General features: G+C 50.7%; 1 protein-coding gene across 5 annotated transcripts in view; it reads right to left on the bottom strand.

The window, feature by feature from the left end:
• The window catches only part of CYFIP2 (cytoplasmic FMR1 interacting protein 2), a 50,688-nt gene extending 29,644 nt beyond the window's left edge, over positions 1-21,044 (bottom strand). For 2 of the 5 annotated variants that reach the window (XM_033073537.1, XM_033073541.1), the window contains exons 1-12: positions 20,897-21,044; positions 14,503-14,643; positions 12,513-12,602; positions 12,356-12,433; positions 10,840-10,941; positions 10,022-10,203; positions 9,643-9,739; positions 8,864-8,992; positions 7,456-7,560; positions 4,610-4,701; positions 1,806-1,923; positions 35-154 (exon numbers count right to left, since the gene is read on the bottom strand). In XM_033073537.1, coding sequence (XP_032929428.1) covers positions 35-154; positions 1,806-1,923; positions 4,610-4,701; positions 7,456-7,560; positions 8,864-8,992; positions 9,643-9,739; positions 10,022-10,203; positions 10,840-10,941; positions 12,356-12,433; positions 12,513-12,602; positions 14,503-14,619 — 1,230 coding nt within the window. In that variant the 5' untranslated portion in view covers positions 14,620-14,643; positions 20,897-21,044. Of the gene's footprint in view, positions 1-34; positions 155-1,805; positions 1,924-4,609; positions 4,702-7,455; positions 7,561-8,863; positions 8,993-9,642; positions 9,740-10,021; positions 10,204-10,839; positions 10,942-12,355; positions 12,434-12,512; positions 12,603-14,502; positions 14,644-20,760; positions 20,818-20,896 lie in introns of those variants that run through there. The other 3 variants (XM_033073540.1, XM_033073538.1, XM_033073539.1) reach the window with 3 other exon arrangements.
• Positions 21,045-23,780: the final 2,736 nt, after the last annotated feature.

The raw sequence follows: 23,780 nt of genomic DNA, 5'->3' as shown, positions 1-23,780 counted from the left end.
CAAACTGCTCCCAGTGGTGCAGGAATGCACTCACCACTTCCATGACGTGGGCACTCCACTTGGACAGCAGCTGCAGCCCCCGTAAGGCCAGGTCAAAGAGCTCCCTGTACTCCTCATCTGACTTCTGGCTGTCCAGCCCTGAGCCAGTGACCACCTGCAAACATCACATCATGTCAGGGCTACAGTCAGCAGCTCACTGCAGGGGCTTCACTCAGTCAATGGATTTCTCTCCCAAATCCCATCTGAAATGAATTCCTGACCTTATGGCCAAGCTAGAATAGAGTAAAGTATACACTGTTCCTCAGGAAAAGGGGCCTTGGCAAGGCTCTTGTTACACAGGCAAATTATTCCCTAAAATAAATGAGCCTGACCTGTGACCTCAGAGCAAATAACTAAGAGTTTTTATTCCACTTTCCCATTCCTCTTCGATGGTCTAACACAACTGAAATCCTTGAGAGTCCTTTACCAATGAAAGTTCAAATAAACTCTTACAAATGCTGAAAGAGAAGCCCTGAGAATGCTGTGATTTATTAAACTGACACTGATGAATGAGGATCACACATGTGCAAAAAACAGTCCCAATGGCACCAGAGAGGGCACTGGCACTGAGTAATGAAAAGAACAGAGATGCCTCCGTGAACTTTCTTCAAAGCCCTGACTGACAGGCCAGTGTAATTGAAAAGCTCTATTTGCAACTCATTGGTGTTCTGACATTTGCCTGATTATAAACATTCAGTTTTCAGGTTTTTTTCTGCTTATTTTAACAAGCTGTGGTCCAGGAGCAGAAGCTGTTGCTGTAGATCTCCTGGTGCAGGAGCCTCCTGTAACTTGAAATTTTATTTCTGCATCAAGAGCAGTTTGTTCCTCCCATGTCCTTCATCCCTCCTTGCTGTACATCTGGACAGACTGTGGTCCTCTCATGTTGGATCCCACAAACCTGGGGTTTTCAAGCCTTCTGTGCTTTCTGGCACTGACCCCTGGAGAACACCGCTTTTGACCTGAGGCCTTAGAGAAAGTTTCTAAATTTAAGTGATAAAGTTAAAATCACAGGTGTGTAGTTAAATAGAAGTTTGTGATTTCACATGGTAAAGGGTTTTAAATTTGAGTTTTTTTATAATATAGTAATAAGTATGGGACAAGATGGAAGATTTCAGGTAGTGTCTCTTTTGGTGTTCATCTTCCTTCTTCCTATGTTTCAAGCAGTAGTTTCTGGTTGGTCACTCAGTGTCACACTGAGGGTCATGGGAATTTGGTTATTGAGTTAAAAGGATAAATAATATAGGTGTTAATTCTCTATTAGACTGTTTAACTTTAAGAGACCTTGTAGCAGCTAGATATTCCTCCATTTTCCTCACTTCTAGCAAGTAGCTAGAAAATTATGTTCCTGGAGCCTCCACTGAAAACACTAGTATGTTTTACAACCTTCACTAGAACTCACATTTTTGCTCTGGCATCTGAAGCTTTCACTTAGTAAAAGCATTAGAGCTCATCCTAAAACTTACTTACTGACTCACTTACTTATCCTAAAACTTAAACTTGCACCTCTACTTTATGTGTGAGTAGCTTAATGCATATATATGTGTATACATACATATAGCAAGTGGGTTGAAGTGCTGCTGAACGCTCTGTACCTTTTGATAAAATTTAATAAAGCCAAGCCCGAACATGAAAAAATCCCTGTATTTTTTAATCCTAGCTCTAAGTAAAACAAAAAACAAACTAAAACACACCACTAATTAAGCAGTGCAAAGCTCCCAGCACTGTTCCCCACACTGTCCCTGGCTGCAGGGTGCAGCTGGACCCACCTCGCTGTTGCTGTAGCGCGCCAGCTCCGAGATGAAGCGGATGTGGTCGTCCCGGATCTGCACCATCTGCTCACAGATGTTGTACTGGGGGCTGATGCTGCTCTGAGTGCATGTCCACCTGGGCAAAAGAGCAGCAGGGTCAAGGACAGGACACAGTTCCCACTCAGACACCCCAGGGACAGCTGTTCTCTTCTGTGCTCCAGGCAAGTGCCAGCCTGTGTCGCGTCTCTGGCATCTTCCAGAGGTGGTCCCACACTTGCCTCACCTTTCAGCCTGGATGTGCCTGCTCCATCCACCCTGAAGGTTGCTCTCCATGCTCACCTACCCCAAGAGCAGAGATGGCAATTTCCCAAGCCATCACAGGATAAGATGTACTTCAAAGACCTGCATTGTCTGCATCCTTTCTGCTAAACCTGAGGATAACCATCCCCTTAAGAGGTCTTCTCTCCAGGTTTGGGTTGTGCTGCCTTCTCCTGCAAAGAAAAACTCTGCAAAGAACTAGCCCTCTCACTGTTTTTGGTTCTGGCTCATGCTACCAGCTCAGTGAACTGCTCTGAGTATAAATGATGAGCAGAATATGATTACCTGAACCAGATTTTCATTTGCATTGAGCCCTTTGTACCATGCAACAGTGGAATGTCATCCCAAAAAAAGGCAGCACTCTCCTTCCAAAGCACAGTTGTATGAAGGACTGGGACAAACCAGGGCTATTTAATTTAATATCTCCTTTCTCCCTGTAATGTGTTAGCCCCAGATAAAGAATCACAATGGCTTCACCAAAATGTTTTGTGCAAGCAATTGTCTATCAGTGAGATTTTCATGTCTTACTCTGCCATCACAATGTAGAAGTTCAGATTATACTTTTTTTCCCCTAAAGATTGTCCATTTTATGACAGTCCTGTTCTCCAATTTAGATTGGCCATACAAAAGGAAGGTGAGAAACCTGCCCCTGGCATGGACACACATATCCCTACACTTAACTGCACTTGTTGCCAGCATTTGTGGTGGTAGAAGGTCCTGGAAACGCCGGGCAGGTCACCCCCTGTGCAATCCATCCTCCCCCAGTCCCCCTGGTTGGCTCTTACCCGTCTCCACGTGCTCCCCAGCGGGCTGGGGCAGGTCAGCAGGACTGGCCAGGGCTGCCCCAGCCCTCCCTGCCACACACAACCTACTCCACAGTGCAGAAACAAAGCGCCATGCGGGAAATACCCCCATTGATTCCACGGAGACAAGGAGAGAAAGTGACAAAAACAATATTAGTAAGAAATGGGGTTCACAGGGAGGACCTTGGCAGAGTTAGAGTTGGGAGTCCCATGCAATTTGCTGGGAAGGCAAGTGAGTGAGGAAGAAACATTGGTTAGTACGGCACAGCACACAGACCTGGTGAGACAGATTCCAAAGACACACATTAAAATTGTGCACAGGTAAAACAGCCCAGGAGCTTCCTTGGTTTTGAGATGAGAAAATGAGGAATGCTGCTGACATGTTTTGTTGAAATGTGCTTTCTGAATGATTTGGGATAAAAAGGTGCAAATCTTCAGACAAGTTTTCTCTTTTAAAAAGAGTTTTCAAAAATATTCTTTAAATTCACATCACACAGAATTGTATTTTTTTCTCTTTTCTTCCCCCCCAGTTTTAATTGAAAACTTTTTGCTCAGGAGTTTTGCCACGTTGTTTTCAAACCTCTCCTGAACAACTAATGGGCACTTTTCAACCAGTTTTTGGGAGGGCAGGGAGGAGGGCTGCTCCTGGCAGGCAGGGAAGCCAGACCCTCCAGGGAGGAAGGGGATGAGCAAACAGAAGCAATGACACTGCAGGTTAGTTCCTGTCCTGCTGAAGAGACAGCCCAGCCTGGCTGCTCCTCACAGACACCAAAAAATCCTGATTTCCACACAGAACAGTCCCACAGGTGGAAATCCCATAGGTGAAAGCCTGGCTGCCACCCATCACCACAGCCAGACACAGCTCAGAGGGGCTCTCCTCACATGTGGCTGCAAACCTCATTCCAAGGATATCCAAACCTAACAACAATCCTTCTGGAGATCACTGAGCATGATGCAAAGCTACCAACACGAGTGGGGCTCTGTGTGCCTACTGTGACTGAAACAACACCTGTGCACTCATCTGATGGCAGCAGCAAACTGCCTGTGAGCCCAGGCTGCTCCTGAGCTCTCCACTCCTGCTCTTCTCTCACAATACTCTGAATCACAGAATCATTAAGGTTGGAAAAGGCCCCTAAGATCAACAAGTCCAACCTTGGACTGATCACCACCCTGTGACTAAACCAGAGCACTGAGTGCCACATCCAGCTGTTAGTGCCACATTCAGTCTTTTCCAGCTCATTGATTCCCAGAGCATCTCAGCCTCTGGTTCAATCCTCATTGCTGCTGTCCTGCCCGAGCTAGAGGAGACACCCTGGCCACTGCAGAGTTCTGCTGTGTTCATGCTCTGGAGGATTTTGTCCTTGGGGTGCAAACTGTGGATTAAAATCTCCCCAGAGCAGGGACACACTGCTCACACTCACACAGCTCACAAGCACTCAGTGCTGCCCCAATCCATGCACCAGCCACCTTTCCTTGCTCCTGCCTCGCTGCCAGCCCCCTCCCAGCCCTGCCTGCCCCCAGGGGATGGGTACACAGAGCTGGCTGCACCCCCAGCACATCTCCCCATGCAGGGACAGGAGGCACACACGGGCACACAAAGCTGGCACTCACACCTCACAGGGACACACACACGTGGGGCTGTGGCTCCCACAGCCCTCAGGACACACACAGAAGCCAAGAGACATTATGGCAGGCACTCACTTGGATTTGTTCTCCTCATAGTGAGCACTGGTCTTAATGTATCTGGCCAGTTCTATCTGCATATCGCCGAATAAAGGAACCACCTGCAGCTGCTGGAAAAGAAAACAAAAGATGGTTGAAACACAGCAGAGACAGAGAGAGAGAGGCAGAGAGAGAGAGACAGAGAGAGCCTGGCCCCAGCACAACACAAAGGACTCCAAAAGGTATGCTGCACCTCTGAAGCTTTGGAAACTATCAGGCTGTTTGAAGCAAAGTGCACACCTAGGAAATGACTGAGAATGATCACAAGGCTCCCTGTGGGAGGGCATCACCCTGCAATGCTCTGGAGCCCTGGGATCACTCTGCCAGGCTGGTTATGGCCAGAACAGATCAGTGCTGTCACCAGCCAGAGGAAAGGCTCTTTTTACAACAAAAAGAAAGAAGTGTGGTCCTGAGCAGGCCTTACTGCCTCCCAGCCTAATCCTTCAAGAGAACAGAGGGGTGAAAAGCCAGCCTGTTGCTGTTCTGGACACCCAGGAAGGTGTCAGCTTTCCCCAGGAACTCAGCACTGTGGTTGCTTGAGATGTGTCTAAAAACTTCTTCATAAAGAGAAAGACATAGGCAACATAACATGGTTCTGCTTGCCCTTTACATCTCAGAAGGTTTTGGATGGGAAATAAATTCCAAGTGCTCTGAAGATACCTCAAGCTAAGACAGGTCCCTCCTTCACTAAACTTCCACCTGCAAACAAAATCCAACCAAGAGCTGCTGACATCTCATCAATAAAACATGATGTTTCAACTTCACCCAGCTACTAAAGCCTTGCCCCAAAATTCAGGGAAGATAGGGGCAAATTCCCTGTCCTATTATCACACACTTCTCAGGCTGAGCTGTGCACAGGATGTGCAATGCTGTCATCAGGGATTCCCACTGGCACTTCCACAAAAGGTTTCAATGAAGGGGAAGTTCATTTTCACTACTCAAATTCTTGGGAAATCCACTAGAAATTTAATCAGAAGGCAATAAGCAGATGTAGTGAAGGAGTAGTTGGTCTTTCCTTATTGAGATCTGATAGTTTGGAGTGGTATTTAAGTGATGAGGTGAGGCCACAGCAGATGCTGCAGAAGTACAAATGGAAATCAAGCTGGAAAGGAGGAGGTTACTCCATGCAATGGGAAGTGTTTTACCTCACTCTCTGATGGCCTACAGCAATTTGCAATGAACAGCAAACCTGTCTGAGTGCACCAGGATGACCAAACTCTACAGATTACACTGAAGGCTTGATTTAGAGATTTAGCAGAATTAGCAAAGCTGAATCAGGGAAAACCCAGAAGACTCTGAAGAATGACATGATAAATCACCTTTGCAGAGCAGTCTCCCTGGTGATGGGAGGGTTTTTAAACACCTCATCATTGCCCTGTCCATAAGGTTATGGTGTCTGTGGCCCCCTGCTCTCAGGGCTGTCACCAGGAAAGGCGCAAATTGGGGTAAATAGGTCCCCACTCACCCAGGGGAGGCTGCAGCAGCCAGCACACCAACCTTCCATCAAACCTCACCTATTCCTGCCCCTGCACACACCCAGCACAGCACCATAAACTGAACCTCAGGGCAACAAGGGGAGACATCCTCTGTCCAACACCACAAGCAATCTCTTCATCCAGGCTCCTCACCCCACCTTGGGGTGCAGTTCCAGGGAGAACCCACTGTGCTGGGAGAGTGAGGGGAAGGAGCCCTCTGTGCCCTCCCACAAATCATCACCTGCTCATTTGCCCTGATCTGGAGCAAGAAACTAATCTTTCCATCCCACAGGAAAGATTAATAAAGGACTCAGGAAGGACTGCTCAAGCTCAGTAGGTCTCAAAGAAAATTGCTCCATCTTGAACATTCTTCTGCTGTCCTCTTGCTCTTTGCCACCAACTCATTTGTCTTTTGCTAGATCCCACCATGCCTCCTACAGCTGACCTGCTCCAAACCCAAAATGCCTCCCAGACCCTCCCAGTCTGTGCCCAGAAGCAGTGGAAAGGAGGCACCACCTTCCCTGAGGTGCTGTGTGGGCTCTCAGCCCTCCTCCCCACCAGTAGGGCTATCCCAAACCTGTCCTGTGCTGATGCTCCCAGGGCAAGGCAGCCTGGCCTCCAGCTGTGGATCACACCATGGCCAGATGTGCTTCCCACCCTGCCACTGGCAATGCCCAGATTTCATGGGCCTTTCCCCAAAATCCACAACTCAGACAAGTCAAAAACAGTTCATCAAACCACAGAGTGACCCTGTGAAGATCTTGCTGAGCACCTCCAAGTCCCAGCTGACACAAACTCCCCCAAAAGCTTTTTCTGTGCTGCAGGGAGCACAGCTCATTACATGAAATAAAACTGCCAGATCCCACATTGGCTGACCAGCTGTGCCCTCTGTCCCTCAGCTCAGCAGCCTCCAGAGGGAGAGAGAAGCAGAACCATCACCCACACACACCTCAGCAAACCAGCACAAACCTGCCTCAGGAATGTGCAAAGAGAGAAAAGCCATGTCAGACAGGTACATCCTTCCCTCATCCATGAAACAGCCTCTCCATCCTCTGTCCCTTGGTAGAAAGCAGCCAGAGCTGCAGTTCCCACTGGTTCCAGAGCCCTGGGAGCAGACAGTCCCAGCACTGCTCACCTCACCCCTGCTGCAGCTCTGTGCCCAGGCCTGCTTACAGCAATTCCAGTCCTCAGCCTTTGGCTTAGATAATTTCTCAACCCTTGGGTTTTTTGCAGCTGTAAATGATTCCTGTGGTTTGTTTTTTTCTTTTTTTCTAGCAGCATGTGCAGTGCTACAGGCTGCTAATGCACTGGTCTGCAATAAACACAGCCTCACACAGACAGGTCACTGACCTTGAAGAATTTGTCTATTTTGCTAAGGTTGATTCTCTTCTTGGCATCCAACTTGTAAATGTTGCTGACATTCCCATCCATGAGATACAGGCCAAACCCCATCACCTGGAGAAGATGGAAAGGCAAGGTTTCATCAGCATGAACTCAGCAGCACAAGTCAAAGACACTTCTCCATCACTCAGCATGAGGAAAGAACATTTCAGGTTCCTGTTACCAGCTGACTCTCATGAGGAAATGTTTAAAATGTGCCTGTATGTGCCAGGATGCACATGGAAGGCAGAGGACACATGATGGATTGCTTCTGTTGTCTGTGAAACCAAAGGATGCCTCCCTTGGATATTTGTTCCTCTTCTCTCCACACAGCAACAACCCAAAAGTTTTCTCCACTCAACGACAAAAGTTTACTCCTGGAGAAGAACTGAAAATACTCTCCTGGATTGATTTTTCCCCCCAGTAATTCAGTACAAATCACTACAGAGAGTTGAACTCCCTGCATTACCCTTCAGAGAACCTGAGCTGACTCACACCACTGTAATGAAGTTTTTATGGCAAGAGTGACTGCAATCATTGCCAATAACTGACTGACAGCAAGGACAAACACACCAAACAAAGAGATACTTTGGCATGTTTATCTTGAGGACTTTTTACAGCCAGAAAAACAAACCTGGGAGTATCTGCAGGGAATTATTGCTGGGAATGGGCATCAAGAAGAAAATTCTGGGTTACAAAGTTAGTGGTGATGTTACAATGAGCTCTGCAGTTACACAGGTCAAGCCCATGATCCTGCACTTCCCTGCACAACAGAAAAATCCCTTCCAGCCCTGGAGGATGGAGGGCACCCACCCAGCACGTGCTGAGAACCAGGCAGGCAGAGCTGCTGGCAGCATTGGGAAGGTTTGGGGAAAAACAGAGAGATGGGGATGGGGAAGAGAAGAGGAAAGGGAGAGAGGAAGGAAGGTTTTTATTCAGGAACAGGGAAGAAAACCATAAAGGACAGCAGGGGATTGATGGAAGAAGGTCCAAGTAGGCAGGAACAAAGGCAGCTCTGGGCACTGCTCAGCAGAGCTGCCACTCCAGAGCTCTGGGGTGGGACATCCCCAACTCAGGGCCGTGTCCAGCCTGCTCAGCCACAAAAAGAGGTGAGTGGGAGGACTGAGGCACCACAGCAGAGGACACAAAGCACCAGGGATCAGAAAGAGAACAAGCAGAGGAGGAAGCAAAGCAGCTTTGCTGCTGCCTGCAGAGCACTCACAGCAACTTGTGTGAGTAGAGAAGGGATGCATGTCACCCCAAAGGAGCAAAAAAAGAAGACTGAAGAGAGATGTTGTCCTAGGACTGAATTTCATTTTACTAAAACAACAGTGAAACTATGCAAGCCCCCAGCCCCACAAGCATGGCCCAACCTCACCTTTAAGAGCATGTGCTTCTCACTGGGGGTGAGGTACATCTTGTTCTCATAGTAATCCACACAGATATTGACAATGTCAGCCAGCAACTCCTCATAGCCAGGGATAACCTCTAGTTGTTGGTGCAGACACTGAAACACAACAGAAGCCACATCACCCACAGGCAGAGGAACAGCAGAAACCAGGCAGGAAACACCTTAAGGATTAAGAGTAGATCATAGATCAGTAAGAGGTTCCTTCAAACCTCATGTGTGTGCTTTTCCTAGGTTTACCAGCAGAAGACTGAGCTCATGGGATCACCTGGAAAGAACAACCTTCCTCTGCAGGACAACTCTTCCTCAGACTGACCACAACACCCAAACATCAGACAGTGAGATGTACAGGAGGGTGACTGAGCAAACTGTCTGACTCCTGTCTCTGTGCAATATTTTAGCTGGTTAGGAGAACCAGTGGAGCCTGTGAAGCTCAGCCATGGGGGCTGCAGTCCCCCTGCAGCTGCAGGGGATGGAGTTCTGGCAGAACCTTCACCTCCCAGAGCTCTTCTTACATCTTTTAGACCTTCATCTTTGCCTTGACACAGAAACCTTCAAAGCCACCCAGGATGACACATGGGGAGACATTGCTGGAATTACACAGCCTGACCAAAAATCACAGAGTCGGTGGCAAAGACCCAGCAGTGGCAAAGACCCCACAGCCTGGTGTGAAGTGCTGTCAGCCTCAGCAAGATCACTGCTTCCCTCTACCCCTGGAGGGTTCAGAGGCTCAGGGAAAAGGGACCTGCCTGAGTGATGCGGTTGTGGTTTGCCAGGAACATGGAGAGGTTCTGGGACTCCTGGATGGACTGGGGGTCTGCCATCTTCCTCAGGAACTGGGCAGCTCTGGAAGGGACAAATCCAACATCACCAAGAGTCACTCAGCCAATGGCAGACTGTCACCACCCACCCTCCCTGTCTGACCTGCAGCACAGCTCTATTCACCAAGAGGGAAATGAAACACAACAGGGCTCAGAGATCTGCCTAAACTCACAAAGAGAGCCTGGGACAGCACAGAAAGCCCATCTCCATCCCTGATGCCCTCCTGCCCTCACTGGTCAGACCAGGTGCTCCCCTGCAGCCCAGGCACAGCCCTGTCCCCATTCCTGCTGCTTCGTCCCCTCTCACCTTTTGTAAGCAGAATGATCATTCTTAACGCTGCACTTCATGTTCTTCAGCTCATCCAGGACAGCAAACATGTTGATGAATTTGCCCAGAGTGAGGAGATAGGCCTCAGACACGAAGTCCTTCCTCCTCTCAGCGTGGCACAGGCGCTTCACCTCGCTGCAGAACCGCTCGATGGCCTTGCGCTGCAGGGCAGGGACAGGGTCAGGCACACCATGGCAACCCCCCCACCAGCTCCTTCAAAAAAGCATTTTTGGGCTGGGGGTGGAGATTCCAAGGTTCCTCTTTGCTGTCCCCATTGCTGCAAATCACTGCTGACAAATGCTCAGTGCTTGAGGGGAGAAAGGGCTTGAACACTCCAACTGCACCTGCCCCAGTGTGGGGCGTTCTGTTTTTACGTGGGAAATACAGACCTCACAGGATATAAACCCTAAAAAGGACAGTGAAACTCAGCTGCAGGCAGTTATAATGCAGGTGGTGATGGGGAGCCCACAGTAGCTCTGGGACTGGAGAATCAGCTCTTCACATCAGCCAACATCCCCCAAAAAGGAGCCTGTGACACCCTCAGCTCCAAACAGGCTCTGGGTCTCCATGAACTCAAAGGGCTGAGGTATGCTCTTTCCCAGCCTGTATAGAAGATTTTGGGGCTGAGCAAGGGGCACACAGATTTTCCTTCACACAGGTCTCAGGTTTCTGTTCAGGTGGCTGCAAGGAAGAGACCTCCTGGGGGCTGTCCTGGCAAGCAAAGATAGCACAGCCCTGCTTAGGACGTTAACACCAAAGTAAAGAGATTATTTTTGCCTCTCTTCTTGACAACTTACCTGAAAATACATGAACTTCATAAGCTTGGTGACTTCTGGCTCCAGGACTTCCACTGTTTTCTCATAAATCTCCACTCTGTTTGGCTGTTCATTACATTTCACCTGCATTGCAAAGAAAATAATCCATGTCAGCATCAGCTTCTAAGCCAGCTGTGGGTCACTGTGGCACCATCTTCTCCTTGTTTCACACCCAAGGACAACAGAGGGAGCTGAGAAGGAGCTGGTTCTCAATTCAACAGGTGACAGCAAAAGGGGATATTTCAGATCTGAAATTCTCTCCATCACTCAAGGCACAATCCTGACTCTGGGGATAGAAGGCTCCTAATGCATTTGTCTGGCATAGAACACAGGCAGTATGGAGTCTGGACTTGCTGTATAATGTGGGAATGTTGTAGTATGAAGTTATCTGAGATTTGTGTTGCAAGACACAAGGCACCAGGTTACAGCTCTGCTAGAGCCTCTCTGGGATTATTCTGGTTCTGTTGAGGATCCATTAAAATCACTGGGCTTGTTGTGAACTGAGTCACTGCTGCTGGACTCTCAGGAAGCTAAATTTAAGGACTTACTCAGTTGTCATCCATCTCATTTCCAAAACAGTTACTTGGAGTCATTATCAAACTTCCAGGGACAACACCAGCTGCCCAGGGCATGCTGCTGCCCTCCCCTGGCTTTGTCTGCAGCTGTTGCTCCCAAAGGCTGTGCTGGGGCTGACAGCTCTGGGTTCAGTAACCCAGCAGCTGATTCTCAGGGCACAGGGGGACACATCAGCCTGGCAGGGGGGACATTGCCAAAGCAGCCTTGTCCTCTCTCCAGTGGGCAATCCAATGTCCCTGCCCTGCTGCTCCACACTGCAGTCACAGTGCCACAGAATCACAGAATGTTCTGAGCTGGAAGGGACTCACATGGACCATCAAAGTGCAGCTCCTGGCCCAGGACAGCGCTGAGAACCCCACCATGCTCAGTGGCCGTGGGGATGCAGTCAGGGCAGGGAGGAGTGGTGCACACTCAGGGGCAGCTCTGCTCCTCACCTGTGAAGCCACAGTCTCTGATGGAGCAGGGAGCTGCACCTGAGCAAGCTGGGAGATTGGGGGGCAGAGCACAGCACCCCCCTGGCCACATCCATGGCACAGCACAGGGGTCCCTGCAAGACCAAACCTGGTCACTCTGTAACTGAACACTCTGCTGTGGCATCCTCTGCTCCTCCATCACACACAGCACTGAGGGAGCACAGGGGAAAAGGGCAGGGACCAAAGTCACAGGGAGGACACTAAACAGATGATTTCTAGTGCTGTCCTGCCATCAGCTTAGCCACAGGCTCCTGCAGGTGGAGCCAGGGGAGGCAACAGCAGCACTTATAAAGTACCCAAGCAACAGCAGAAATCTCCTCATGGCTGGGTCTCAGCACCATCTGCTTCAGTTTGCTTTGCTTTTCCTGCTCTTCTGTCCCCACTCCAAACTAACCCACACTCAAGACAAAACCAAAGAGGTGCTCTGGGAGCAGGAAGGGCTTGAGTACCTGAGGGATGGCTCGGGAGCAGCTCCTCCACGTGTAAAGCATCACAGCGTACTCGTGGCCTTCCTCCAGCATCTCATTCTGAAAGACACAGGGGTGCTGGTGGGACAGGGCAGGCACTGCAGGCTCAGCAGCCTGGGGACAGGGCTGGGGGACTCACCATGCTGGAGTGCACCGTGGCCTGCTCGATGTACCTGGCAATGCCTGTCACAAAGGCATTCCTGTCTTCAAAGTTTGTGTCAAAATTAGCCTGGGGGCAAAACAGAGAGATGGGGATTAAAACACAGCTGGTTTGCTCACCTGGTACAGTCTAACATGGGCTGGTGGGGCACAGGAGGAGTTTGTGATCTATTTGAGGTGCTGCACCTCTAGGTCTGAAGTGGTTTCATACATACACACGCCCTGAGATGCTTTGGAATCACACATGGTCATCCTGCAGGGAGGATGTGTGGAAATACGGCAGCCAAGACTGACAAATCCTTGTAAAATCAAGCCCAGCTTTACTGCAGCCACACCAGAGAGAAAAGCTACAGCAATTATTCTAAGGATTTTAGCTTGGTAACTCAAAGACAGATGTAACCTTATTAATTTCTGTTTGTGCCCTGGCTGCTAGGGGAAGACCACATCCTGTCAGCAGGAAGTGCAAGGGATAAACACAGACAAAGGGCAGGGGATGAACTGTCTGGAAAACATAAATATGAAAGTTAGCCCTCATCCAGGTGCTATTAACAGTGCTACTGCTCCTCTTGCAAGCACAAACAGTTGTTGGGACAAACATTTGTTCTGGAAGCTGTGATACAGTTTTGGGTTGGGACAGGGGAGCAGGAAATGGCAGAGCAGGTGGGGGATGGAAGAGCAGCTCCCCTGGCTCTCTGGAGTGCCCTTCACACGCTCTGTGCTTGGTGATTTCCTCTGCCAAGGCTGGCTGATGGTATCTGCTCAGGGCAGGGCAGACAGAGGCCCCAGGCACCCAGAGCTGCTCCTTGTGATGACAGCAGCACTGCAGTGACCACACTCACCCCAATTACTGATGTCCTGAGTAGGAAAGCTGGGAGAGAACAGACCTGTGGCCACAGGGCCACTCTTCTTAGTGCCTCCAGGACATCACATGTGACCAAAACTGAGACTGCATGTGCTTTTCTGGCTAGCAGGGGAGAGGGCTACACACAAACTGAGCATGATCAGGAAAAAGGCTTGGCCAACATCTCCAGATCCAGCTTAGAGGAGGGTTTTAGACCCAGCTGTGTGCCCACACTCATGGCCCTGAAAGGAGGCTGTGCCACAAGGCTGGACCCTGAGCCCCTCATGAGACACAAAGGCTAAAAATTTATTGAAAGAAGAGATAAGCAAATAATTACATCAAGACTTTTCAAGGAGAGCTGAAATTTGAACAGCCCAGAATGACCTTTGTGTCTGATAACCCACAGAGATACCACAGCTCTGGAATGAGCCCGGGGTGAAAGAGATCCTGTAATTCCAGAGCCCTGTGCACAAGGCACAACAATCACAGTGCTGGTGTATTTATACACTGCCACGGTGAGCCAGCAACTCAGGAGTGGCAGGATGGAGAAAGGAACCCCCTATTATATTTAACCCTGGGTGTGGTGGCCAAGCAGCAGAGGCATCCCACTGTGGAAGCAAAAGGAGCTGAGCTGTGCCCTGGGCCCCTGCCAAGCTTTGCTTGGTCAGTGCAGCTGCAGCTAAATCTGAGTAGTTCATGGCAGAGAAGTGGTTCTAGCAGCTGCCTTCCCTCCTATGCCAGCAGCTCCAGCTGTGCTAGAGGCACAGGCCAGCCCAAGTCAGGCAGGACTTTGAGCCTGCCCTGCTCAGTTCGATGCACGCACGATCATGACAAGGAAGCACAGAAATACGAGCGCAAATAAACATCTCTGAGAACTTTCTGCTGTTATCACAAATCTTATCTCCTGCTTCCAACCCATTCATGCACTCTGGTCCTCATTTTTGCCTGGCCTTAAAAGTCCCTTTCACCAATCTCTGGTGCCTCCCTTTCAAAGTCCTTGGGAACAGATTTGTGGCTAGATCTGCCCTGAGCGCTTCCTTCCCCACGCTGAACCCCGGATGTTTTCAGCTGGTTCTCACAGCACTGTGTGGCCCCAGGAACAATCCTCCCCACCCTGGAGCTGCAGTACCTGGTACATGATGGAGGAGGGAGGAGGCTCGATGCATGGCTGCTGGTCTGGCAGGGGCAGCTCCTCCAGCAAGTCCACGTTGGACAGAGCATCTTCGAGCGTGACGTGGGTCGTCATGGCTGCGGGGGTTCAGCTCCCCTGCTAAATCCAGAGAAAAAGAGAGGGTGATAGATAGACAAGGCAACCAGTCAGCAGGCAGGAGACTGAGTGAGAAGGGACAAAACCAGAGCCAGGACTGGCTGGCATTGCAGGGGATAAAATCCCAATTTATCTGTTTTCCCTTTTCTTGTGTGTTAAACCTACACCTCCATGTCATCTCTCTCCTGTGATTCAACAGCAGAGTACGAATGCAGAATAAGAGAAACACACCTACCCACCCAGGCACTTCTCTCTTAACTCTATGCAAAACTCTCTCAGACAGAACAGCTGGGTGCTGCAGTGCAGCTTTAGCAGCCCCGGGTGAGAGCGTGAGCCCCAAAATGCAAAGCGGCGCTATCAAGAATATCTCCTGAAGCAGCTCGATTAGGGAAGTATGACGGATGCTGACACTCACATGCTCTCCTTCTCACACACATGAACAGCCCTGGAAACTGTAAACAACCAACTGCATTAATTCCCAGAGGTGAACTGGAAAGGCTTTAGTGCTGCACAGGCAGAGCTGTGGCACTGCAAGCAGCAAGAAAAGAAGTTGCTGTTGAATTTCCCTGCTTTTACCACTGACGTGGCATCCCCTGCCCAGTCCCAGCCTGCCCAGCAGCGCCAGTTGCATAAATGAAAATAAACACACAAAATAAAATCAAAGGGAAACATTTCTGGAAGTTCCCTGGTGCTTACCCCAGGCAGGCGCCCAGTGGGAAGCACAGAACAAAGCTGGGTGTCCCTGTGTCCCCTGCCACTCACCTTGGCTGTGCTCAGGCACGGGGGACAGGGCTGTCACCCAGGCTGAGCCCTTGTGTAATCACAGCCACAGGGCTTCCCCAGTTAATGCCTAATCCTGTGCAATAGCTGCAGCCACCTAGAGCCTGTGCCTCCCAGAAAAACAGCCTGCTGCACTTAGACAGTTGCAGAGAGAGAATTCTTTAAATATTGACACCTCATTCAATTGGCACATCACACTCCCTCCAGTGCTTCTTGCCTCACTCAGAGCCTGTCTAGTTTGAAATGTGAGCCTTTGAGTTTCTTGCTCTGATCTGCAGGACAGTAGAGCTCCCTAAATCAAAGTTCCCATCGAGATACTCACACATTTCAATAAAACACCCTGCAAGACAGCTAAGCTCTTTGCCTGCCTCATTACAGAGCATGTTTTCAAATCCTTTAATCATCTCTTTGGCTTTTCTCTAAGCTTTTGCAACTTTTTTTGCCAGACACGACAGCAGGCAGGACACAAGACTCCAGCAGTGTCTGCACAAGCACCAAATACAATAGCAGCAAAACCTCCCTCCAGTACAACAACAGCATCTCCTTTTGCTTCCAAGAAAATAAGTTTGCTTTTTATTCCCAGATAATGGCTGTGGGACATCCATGGATAGACACACACACACAGTGTGCACTCCTGGGGTGGTTTCAACCCTGGAGTCACAAGAGGGAAGCAGTTTGTAGCTGTGCCTCATCATCCTGGGCTGCAGGAATACGTATGAGCCTGGCAAAACTCATTCCTGCTCCACAAATGCCTCCCCAAGGCACCAGGCAGCTGAGAAACAGGTTTGGTTGTACCAGCAGCTGAAACATCATTAAATGAGTGCCTGGAAAAAAAGCAAAAGCTAAAGCAGCTTTTCCCCTCCACACTCAAATTTCTGTTTCCTTCTTCACCCCTGTCTGGTAAGATGGTTTCCTGTTACAAATGGTAGCAACTGTCAAACCCAGACATTACATTTTGCAGCTTCCTCCCTGCCTGCCTGCAGGCTCCCTGGGCTGCTCTGCACGGGGCAGGTCAGCTTGCCCAGCCCCAAAACAGACCCAGAGCTGCCCACCACGCTCACCAGCATCCTCCAGCACCTCAGGGATCACCACTGGGATACCAGAACAACACTCCTGGCTACTCACTTGTACTTCACTACATACTTCAGGCTTGAAAAGGCAAAACTCCATTTCATAGCTTTGAGGGCTGTTTATTTGGGCTCATTCCCCATTTTTCTCCAAGTCCAGTTCTAAGGCCATTTGTGCAAGGTGCTGCCTGTTTGCTGTAATGAAAAGCATTTCCACAACAACCCTGTGACACCCAAAGAGCTCAGCAGCTCAAGGGACAAAATCATTGCTGCTGTTTGGGCCACCCCAAATCCAGCACCAGGCTCCTGCTGGCCCAGGCAGTGCACACACCTGGGAGGCTAAGCCAGAACCTACCCTAAAAATCTTGCACTCAGGCAGAGAGGAAGGGTGCAGAAATACATGAACAGAAAAGAATGCATCAAGGCATTGCAAGTGAGAGGTGCAATCAGCCACCAGCCCACCCCATGCTTTGCCATGGCTGAGCAGTGCAAGGATCCAGATGCAGCTGGAAAAACGACAGACTTTGAGGGTATAACACATGAGTTTTTATGGGGACTTCCAGTTTCCACTCCACCCTTCCTTAAGACCAACCAGGAACCCAACAGCAGCTACAGAGAACAGCGTGCTCAGCCAGGACTTCCTCTGGGCTTTGTGTCTGTAGCACATTGCCACAGACAGCAGCCTCACAGACAGAGTGACAGAGGGGCACTGGTCCAGGGCCAGCAGACCTGGATCATCCCCCAGACCATCCAGAGAGGATGGCAAGTGAAGCCCTAATCCCCCAGACCCATGCTGCCCTCCCTCACCTTCCTGCACAAAAGGTTCTAACGCATCCTGCTGGGGCTGTCCTGTAAATCCAGCTCCATCCCCTCTGTCCAGAGACAAGGGGGGCAGCTCTGACATAATCTGGCAGTGGCCAAGCAGCTCCAGCTCAGGGAATTCAGGGATCCTTGGGGATATTAATCAAAAAGCCTGAACTGCCATCCACCACCTGGGCTTTGGGGTGGGGTGGCTGTGCAGGGAAGAGGAGACTCAGCCCGTGGTGGTGGTTTGGTGACAGTGCTTGGGCACAGGTGGCTCCACCAGGCAGGGAGCAGCACAGCAGCGTGCCAGGTATGGGGCTGTTCTCTGAGCCAGCACAGGCACAGTGGGGTGAAGCTTTCCCTGCACACCCACAGCACATCCTGCCTCTCTGGACTCACAGGCTGCCAGGAAGCACCTCCACAACAATCCCCTGGTTCTCTGGGAAAAAAAGAGGCTTCTCTGGAAGCTAAAGTTCCTCTGGTCCTACATGTTTTGGCAAAACTGAAGGTGAGTCTGGCAGAAACCAACCCCACCCCATGAAACCCGAGGCAGGGATGCTGCACTGGGCTGTTTATCCCTTTTGCTCATGAGCATCCGTGTTAATGGGTGCAGTGTTGCCCACTCTTTCTGCTCATTTGCTGCAGAAACTTCCCATCCCCTTCCCACACCTCAGCTGCAAACCCTCTGGCCATCCCCACACCTTCCAAAGCCAGATGATCACACAGAGGACCTGGGGCTTCAGATGATTCAGGGGAACCAGCCAGGCAGGGCCCATGCACAGAGCACCACCCCAAGAGGGAAAGGAAGAATTCCTGACACAGGGACTGCTGTGGCAGCAGCCTGGGGACCAGATTCCACAGACAGCACAGGAAGGCTCTGAGGAGGGAGGATGGACATCCCAAATGTCTGAGCTTGCAGGGCATGTCCTGCCTTCCCCACCAAAATGCTTGCCCAGGAGTATTGGTGCGGTGTCATCCTCTTTGCAGAGAGAAGCACAAAGTTGACTTGACTGAGCAGCTTGGGAAAATAAAGACTTTTAAAAGCAGGGTCACAATGAATATGTTGCATGCACATGTGCTCAGCTCCCAAGCTGCACAGTCAGAGCTCTGGGGAAGTGGCATGGGCTGTTCAGGATTTTCTGCTCCTACAGCATTGTTGCTGTAGTAGGTACCAAGGGCAGGAAAAGAGGCAAGAAAAAATGGGAATTGCCCACACAGAGTCCAAGCCCTGTGATCCTGAGAGGAGGTGAGCAGCAAAAAGACTTTTGCTGGGGAGATGGCAATGTAGAGAAGGACAAACATGGTCACTCTCTGAGGATCTGAGATTCTTCTCCAGCTCTGATTCCCAGCCCCTGGGTAACCTGGGAAAGTCACTGAATTTAGTTTTACCCCTTTGAAAATGCTTCTTTCTCCAAAAGTAGCACCAAACCAGTGGGCAGGCACTATCCTGGCCCAAGAAATACCCAGCAGAATGAAGTGACAGTTGCATAGAAGACAAGTTTCTGGTACCCACTACCTGACAGCAACAGGAGGATAAAGGAGCCTGGTCACCAATATATATATATATATAGTAAAAAATAACTTCACAGTATAAAACTTTAGTTTGACTCCTGCCTAAAATGCACAGCACTTATAATTGCAGCCACCACCACAGGTTCTTTGCAGAGGGAGTGATGCTGGCAGAGCTGGGCCTCTACACAGATGTTAATAACCATGAAATTACCCTTCCCATTAAAACAGGAAGACAAACTGCATGACTCCTGAAGCTGCTTTTCTCTATCTCCACTCTCTATTTTCTGCCATCCCATTAGGGCTGAGTTCCAAGCATTTGCACCATCCTCGTCTCTCAGCAACACAATTATCCTGGAATTTCTTTCTTTTAGAATAACTAAATGGTATTTTTTTTCTGGTGCCAAAGAAAGCGGGTCAAGGAAGGAGACAGGTATATGAAACTACATTTCCAATAGAGTTGAGAAATTTAGAGCAAGTTTACAAGCAACCCACTGCTGACAGTTTCTTGGGAAACCAAATCATACAGGCCAGCATTGTTAGCAGTTGACCAGTTATTGATCTTTCAAAATCAATCCCACTTCTCATGCAAAGATGATAACTGTTTGCTAACAAAACTGAGTTCAGAGAAAATTAATTCAGCATATTCTGCTTTACTCTAGAGACCAGAAAATGGAAGATTTCTCCCTATTCCTTAGGCTTCATCAATAACAATCAACTGTACAGAGAGAAGGAAGAGAGAATTTCTCTTTGCAGGGAATTAGCACAGAATTACATGGCTGTGACACCAGAACAGTGGGCTAGTCACCCATCTCTGTGACCAACCGCAGACTACCGTCACCATGATAACACGAGGGCGATTTTTCTTTCGCTATCTCAGGGCAGCAGGGTGCAGAGGCTTCAGCAGCTCAGCCTAATTCTTTGAGACCTTTGTGATCCAAAGCCCCCAGGCAGGAACCCCCCCGTGGGAAGCGGCAGATGGCAGAGGGGGCCAGGCTGTGCTGCTGGCAGTGTCCCCTGACACAAACCCTGTCCCTGCCCTTTCTCCACAACAGCCCGGCCGCGCTGCGAGCGCTGCTCCCCGTTCTGTGCCGGCCCTCCAGCCCACGGAGATTCCCTGCGGAACCGCCCGCTGCTCCCCGCCAGGGATGCGGCTGGCACACGGCATTCCCGGCGGCATTCCCAGCGGCAAAGCGAGCACAAAGCAGCGCTGCGACCCCCGGCACAGCCCGGACCTGCCGCCCCTCGCTCCCAGCGCTGCCCCTGCCTCCATCCCCCGCATCCCCCCGAGCACCGCATCTCCACAACACGGCTGCTCCGGCAGCCGCTCCCCCACCATCAGCATCCTCTCCGGGGCCTGCAGCGCCCGGGGCCGGGCTCGGCGCTCGGCGGTGCTGGGCATGCGGCCCGGGGGGAGCGCAGGGGGGATTTGCGCTGGTTTTTTTTCCCCGGCGCTGCGCGGCGGCTGCGGGCGGGCGGGCTGAGCGCCGCAGGTAGCTCGGGGCATTGTGGGATACATCCCGTACATCCCCTATATCCCGTATATACCATACATCCCGGCCCGTACATCCCGTACATCCCCTATATCCCGTATATACCGTACATCCCGACCTGTACATTCCGTATATCCCGGCCCGTACATCCCGTACATCCCGTATATCCTGTATATCCCGACCCGTACATCCCGCACATCCCAACCCGTACATCCCGCACATCCCGGCCCCTACATCCCGCACATCCCGGCCCGTACATCTCGTATATCCCGACCCATACATCCCGTACATTCCGCACATCCCGGCCCGTACATCCCATACACCCGTCACCTCCCGGCCCCTACATCCCGCACATCCCGGTCCGCACATCCCGTACATCTTGGCCCGTATATGCCGTACATCCCGCACATCCCGGCCCGTACATCCCGCACATCCCGTACATCCCGGCCCGCCCGCCGCGCCCGCACCTGCCCCGCTCCTCCGCCCGGAGCTCCGGGAAGATGGGCTCGGCGGCGGGCACAGCCGCGGCATGGAGGGATGGAGGGAGGGATGGAGGGATGGAGCCGCTCAGCCCCCGCAGCCCCCGCGCCCACCCCCGCTCACCTGCGCTCCGCAGGATGCTCCGCAGGATGCTCGGCGGGGGATGCTCCGCGCCGGCCGCACAAAGAGCAGGAAATGGCTGCAGCAGCAAGTGCACTTCCGCGGCTCTCCGCCGGGCCCTCCGCGCGGCGCGGCGGCGGGGGGAGCCCCGGCCCCGTGCGGGAAGGGGCTGGAGCGCAGCGGCGGCTCCTCCCACAGAGCGGGGGATGCGCGCCGGGCCGGGCTGCGAGCGGGGCTGCGAGCGGGGCTGCAGCTCGGGGAGCTCTCGGCGGGGAGGAAAAGGCCGCCAGCACCCCCGGGGAATGAAGGAGGAAAAGCAGGGAGCGGCTGCAGCAGCCCCTCGGGAGCGAGATGCTGGAACAGCGGGTTTGGGTCCGTGGGAAAGCAGGACCAGGCTGGGATGCTCCAGCTCGCTGCGGGTGTTCAGCCCCTGTGCCCCTCAGGACCATTGTTAGGCGTCACCGACCATCTTAAACGCCCTGGTGGCAGAATGCACACACACATACATACATACATACACACAGAGCCGCGGATGCTGAGCATGCTGGAGATGAAAAGCTGAAGGCAGCGCCTTTGCTCAGAGCTCCAATCCTTTTCTGAGTCAGCACCGCATCCAAAAGGTCTTCCTTTTGGCATTTTTGGCATCTGGCTTTTTTTTTTTCAGGGACAAGTTTCCAGTCCTTCTGCTTGTACTTCTGCTTAAAGCTCTAATACAGCTCTGCAGATGTACTGTGAAACCCACAGCTTCCAGAGGGACACTGCCTCATGGTATAAATGATATATATAGCAATGATATAAACCCTGTATGGAGCTGTCTTGTTTGTTGAAAGACACTGGTGGATACCCAAGGGTTGACCAAAGTCCAGATACAGTTCTAGATGTATTTCTGTGGCATCCCTGGCAGAGTCCCTTTCCTGAGCATGAGCCTAGAATCAGATTGCTACCTGGCCTTTCCTGGGTTAGAGAGACCCTCCAATTCCTCAGAGGCTGCTGCTGTTATCCATGAACGTGTGGGGCTGTGCTTGCTTGCTATGGGTGTCTGTTGGCTCTGCAGGGAAGCCTCGACACCAGCTTTGCACTGCAGATCTGCTGCTGTGATTTGAATGGGTGCTGTGGGCTGAAGGCACTGGGGTCTGCAGACTGGGAAAGCAGCAGAATAGTCTTAGGAACTAGCTTTGTTTCATGCCTGAAAAAATGTGTCAATAAATCCCTGGTCATAGAACCTTTCCCTGCATAGCATTTCTTCTTTTGGGGTTGGACTAGGTGACCTTTAAAGGTTGCTTCCAACCCAAACTATTCCATGAATCTGTGGTATCTATGGCTCTATCTCACCCTTGACTAGTACACATTGTAGTGTTTCATTTCTCTTTTTACTATGTAATAGTTGTCAGAGAAATTCAGTGAGTGAGCATTGTTACTGCAGATACAAAAGATTTAACAGCAAATATAATTCTGAGGTCATGGGTGAAACAAGGTTAAAGAAAAACTGGCAGAAAAGAATACTGTGGACTTTTTTTGCACAGTTTAATCTGCTCCCACTATCAGCCAGTGTGATGGGAATTCCATGAATGTTATGATCCTATTTTAGTTTTCTGCTCCATATTGTCTTAGCTGGTAGGAGGATAGAATGAGCTTCGCTGCATTTGTCCTGCAGATCTCTGCAGGCTGGGGACAATGACAGCGAGGGGTGGCCCCATGCAGCTCCAGCAGCAGTGTGTGGAGAGGAGAGAGAACACGATGCTGGGGTGAGCTGAGCACAAGGACACACATGAATTTGTGGTGGCTGCCAAGTGAGCTTTAGCAGAGCCATTCACCTGAATCCTGCTGCACTGACAAGCGTTCAGAAAGGGACAGTGCCAAATATCACATAAAAAATACTTCAGGTAATTCTAGATTTTTTTTTTCAGGCCTGATTTTAAGGTAGCTGTACACTGAACAACACCCACATCCCCAGGGGGACTGATCCCTGCCCAGAAAAGAGCTTTTCATGGCTAATGCTGCCATGCTGCACTCCCTGCTCTCCACTGAGAAGCATCAGCTGCTCTTTCTAGATGAAGTTATGCTTGACTGCCTTCTGCTAGCAGGGGCTCCAGCCTGGCTGTGCCTGTGCCTGCCCATCTCAGCAGCAGCTTGGGGACACGCTGGGACACAGCTCTGGGACACAGCCAAGTGTGCAGAGCTGTGCACCCACCTGGGATAACCAGCAGGAAAAGGAGGGACAAGCACAACCTCCCACCCTGGAGAGACACAGCCAGGCAAAGGGGCAGCAGCTCAAACCTGCAGCATCTTGGAAATGCTTTCTAGGGAGGCAGGGAAGGGGAGTTCAGAGGAAGGTGACTCACTTTGCAGTGGAGACTGATATTCTCACCTCTGCTTTGTGGGGAACAGATCTGGTCAAGCCACATGAAGGGCACCCACCTAAACTTGCCTCAGACACTGCTGTGGTGAAGGAAGACTGTGCTAGAGTGCATTGATATCCTGCAGTTATGCTGGCACTGCCCTTTTGAGATTCCTGAAGTGCCCAGTAAATTGTGGGGAAATATTCTCTAGGAGCACTCAGATATTACCACCCCCAACTTTATGAAGATTCAGAGACTTTAAAGCCACCATAATGAACATTTAGACCTAAAAATCTGGTGTCTATGTAATAAATTACATATATTCTGAATGCTTCCTACCCCCATAAATCCAGCACATTGTGTAACCCCAGAACACAACCATAATTCTGGGGAGCAGAGATATTTCAGAAAGCCAGAAGATGCCTGTTTGCATCTTGGTGGAGGAGATTTGGAGGAAGAGCAGACTGTAAGATTATAGGTGCATTGTTTTTGCAGTTTTGCTCACTTATAATGAAAGTCACAGTTGGGACTCAGCAATTTTATTGTTT

Source organism: Catharus ustulatus, chromosome 15 (assembly GCF_009819885.2).
Source record: "Catharus ustulatus isolate bCatUst1 chromosome 15, bCatUst1.pri.v2, whole genome shotgun sequence".
In the NCBI taxonomy this organism is placed as follows: Eukaryota; Metazoa; Chordata; class Aves; order Passeriformes; family Turdidae; genus Catharus; species Catharus ustulatus.
This window is presented reverse-complemented; position numbering and strand designations above follow the sequence as displayed.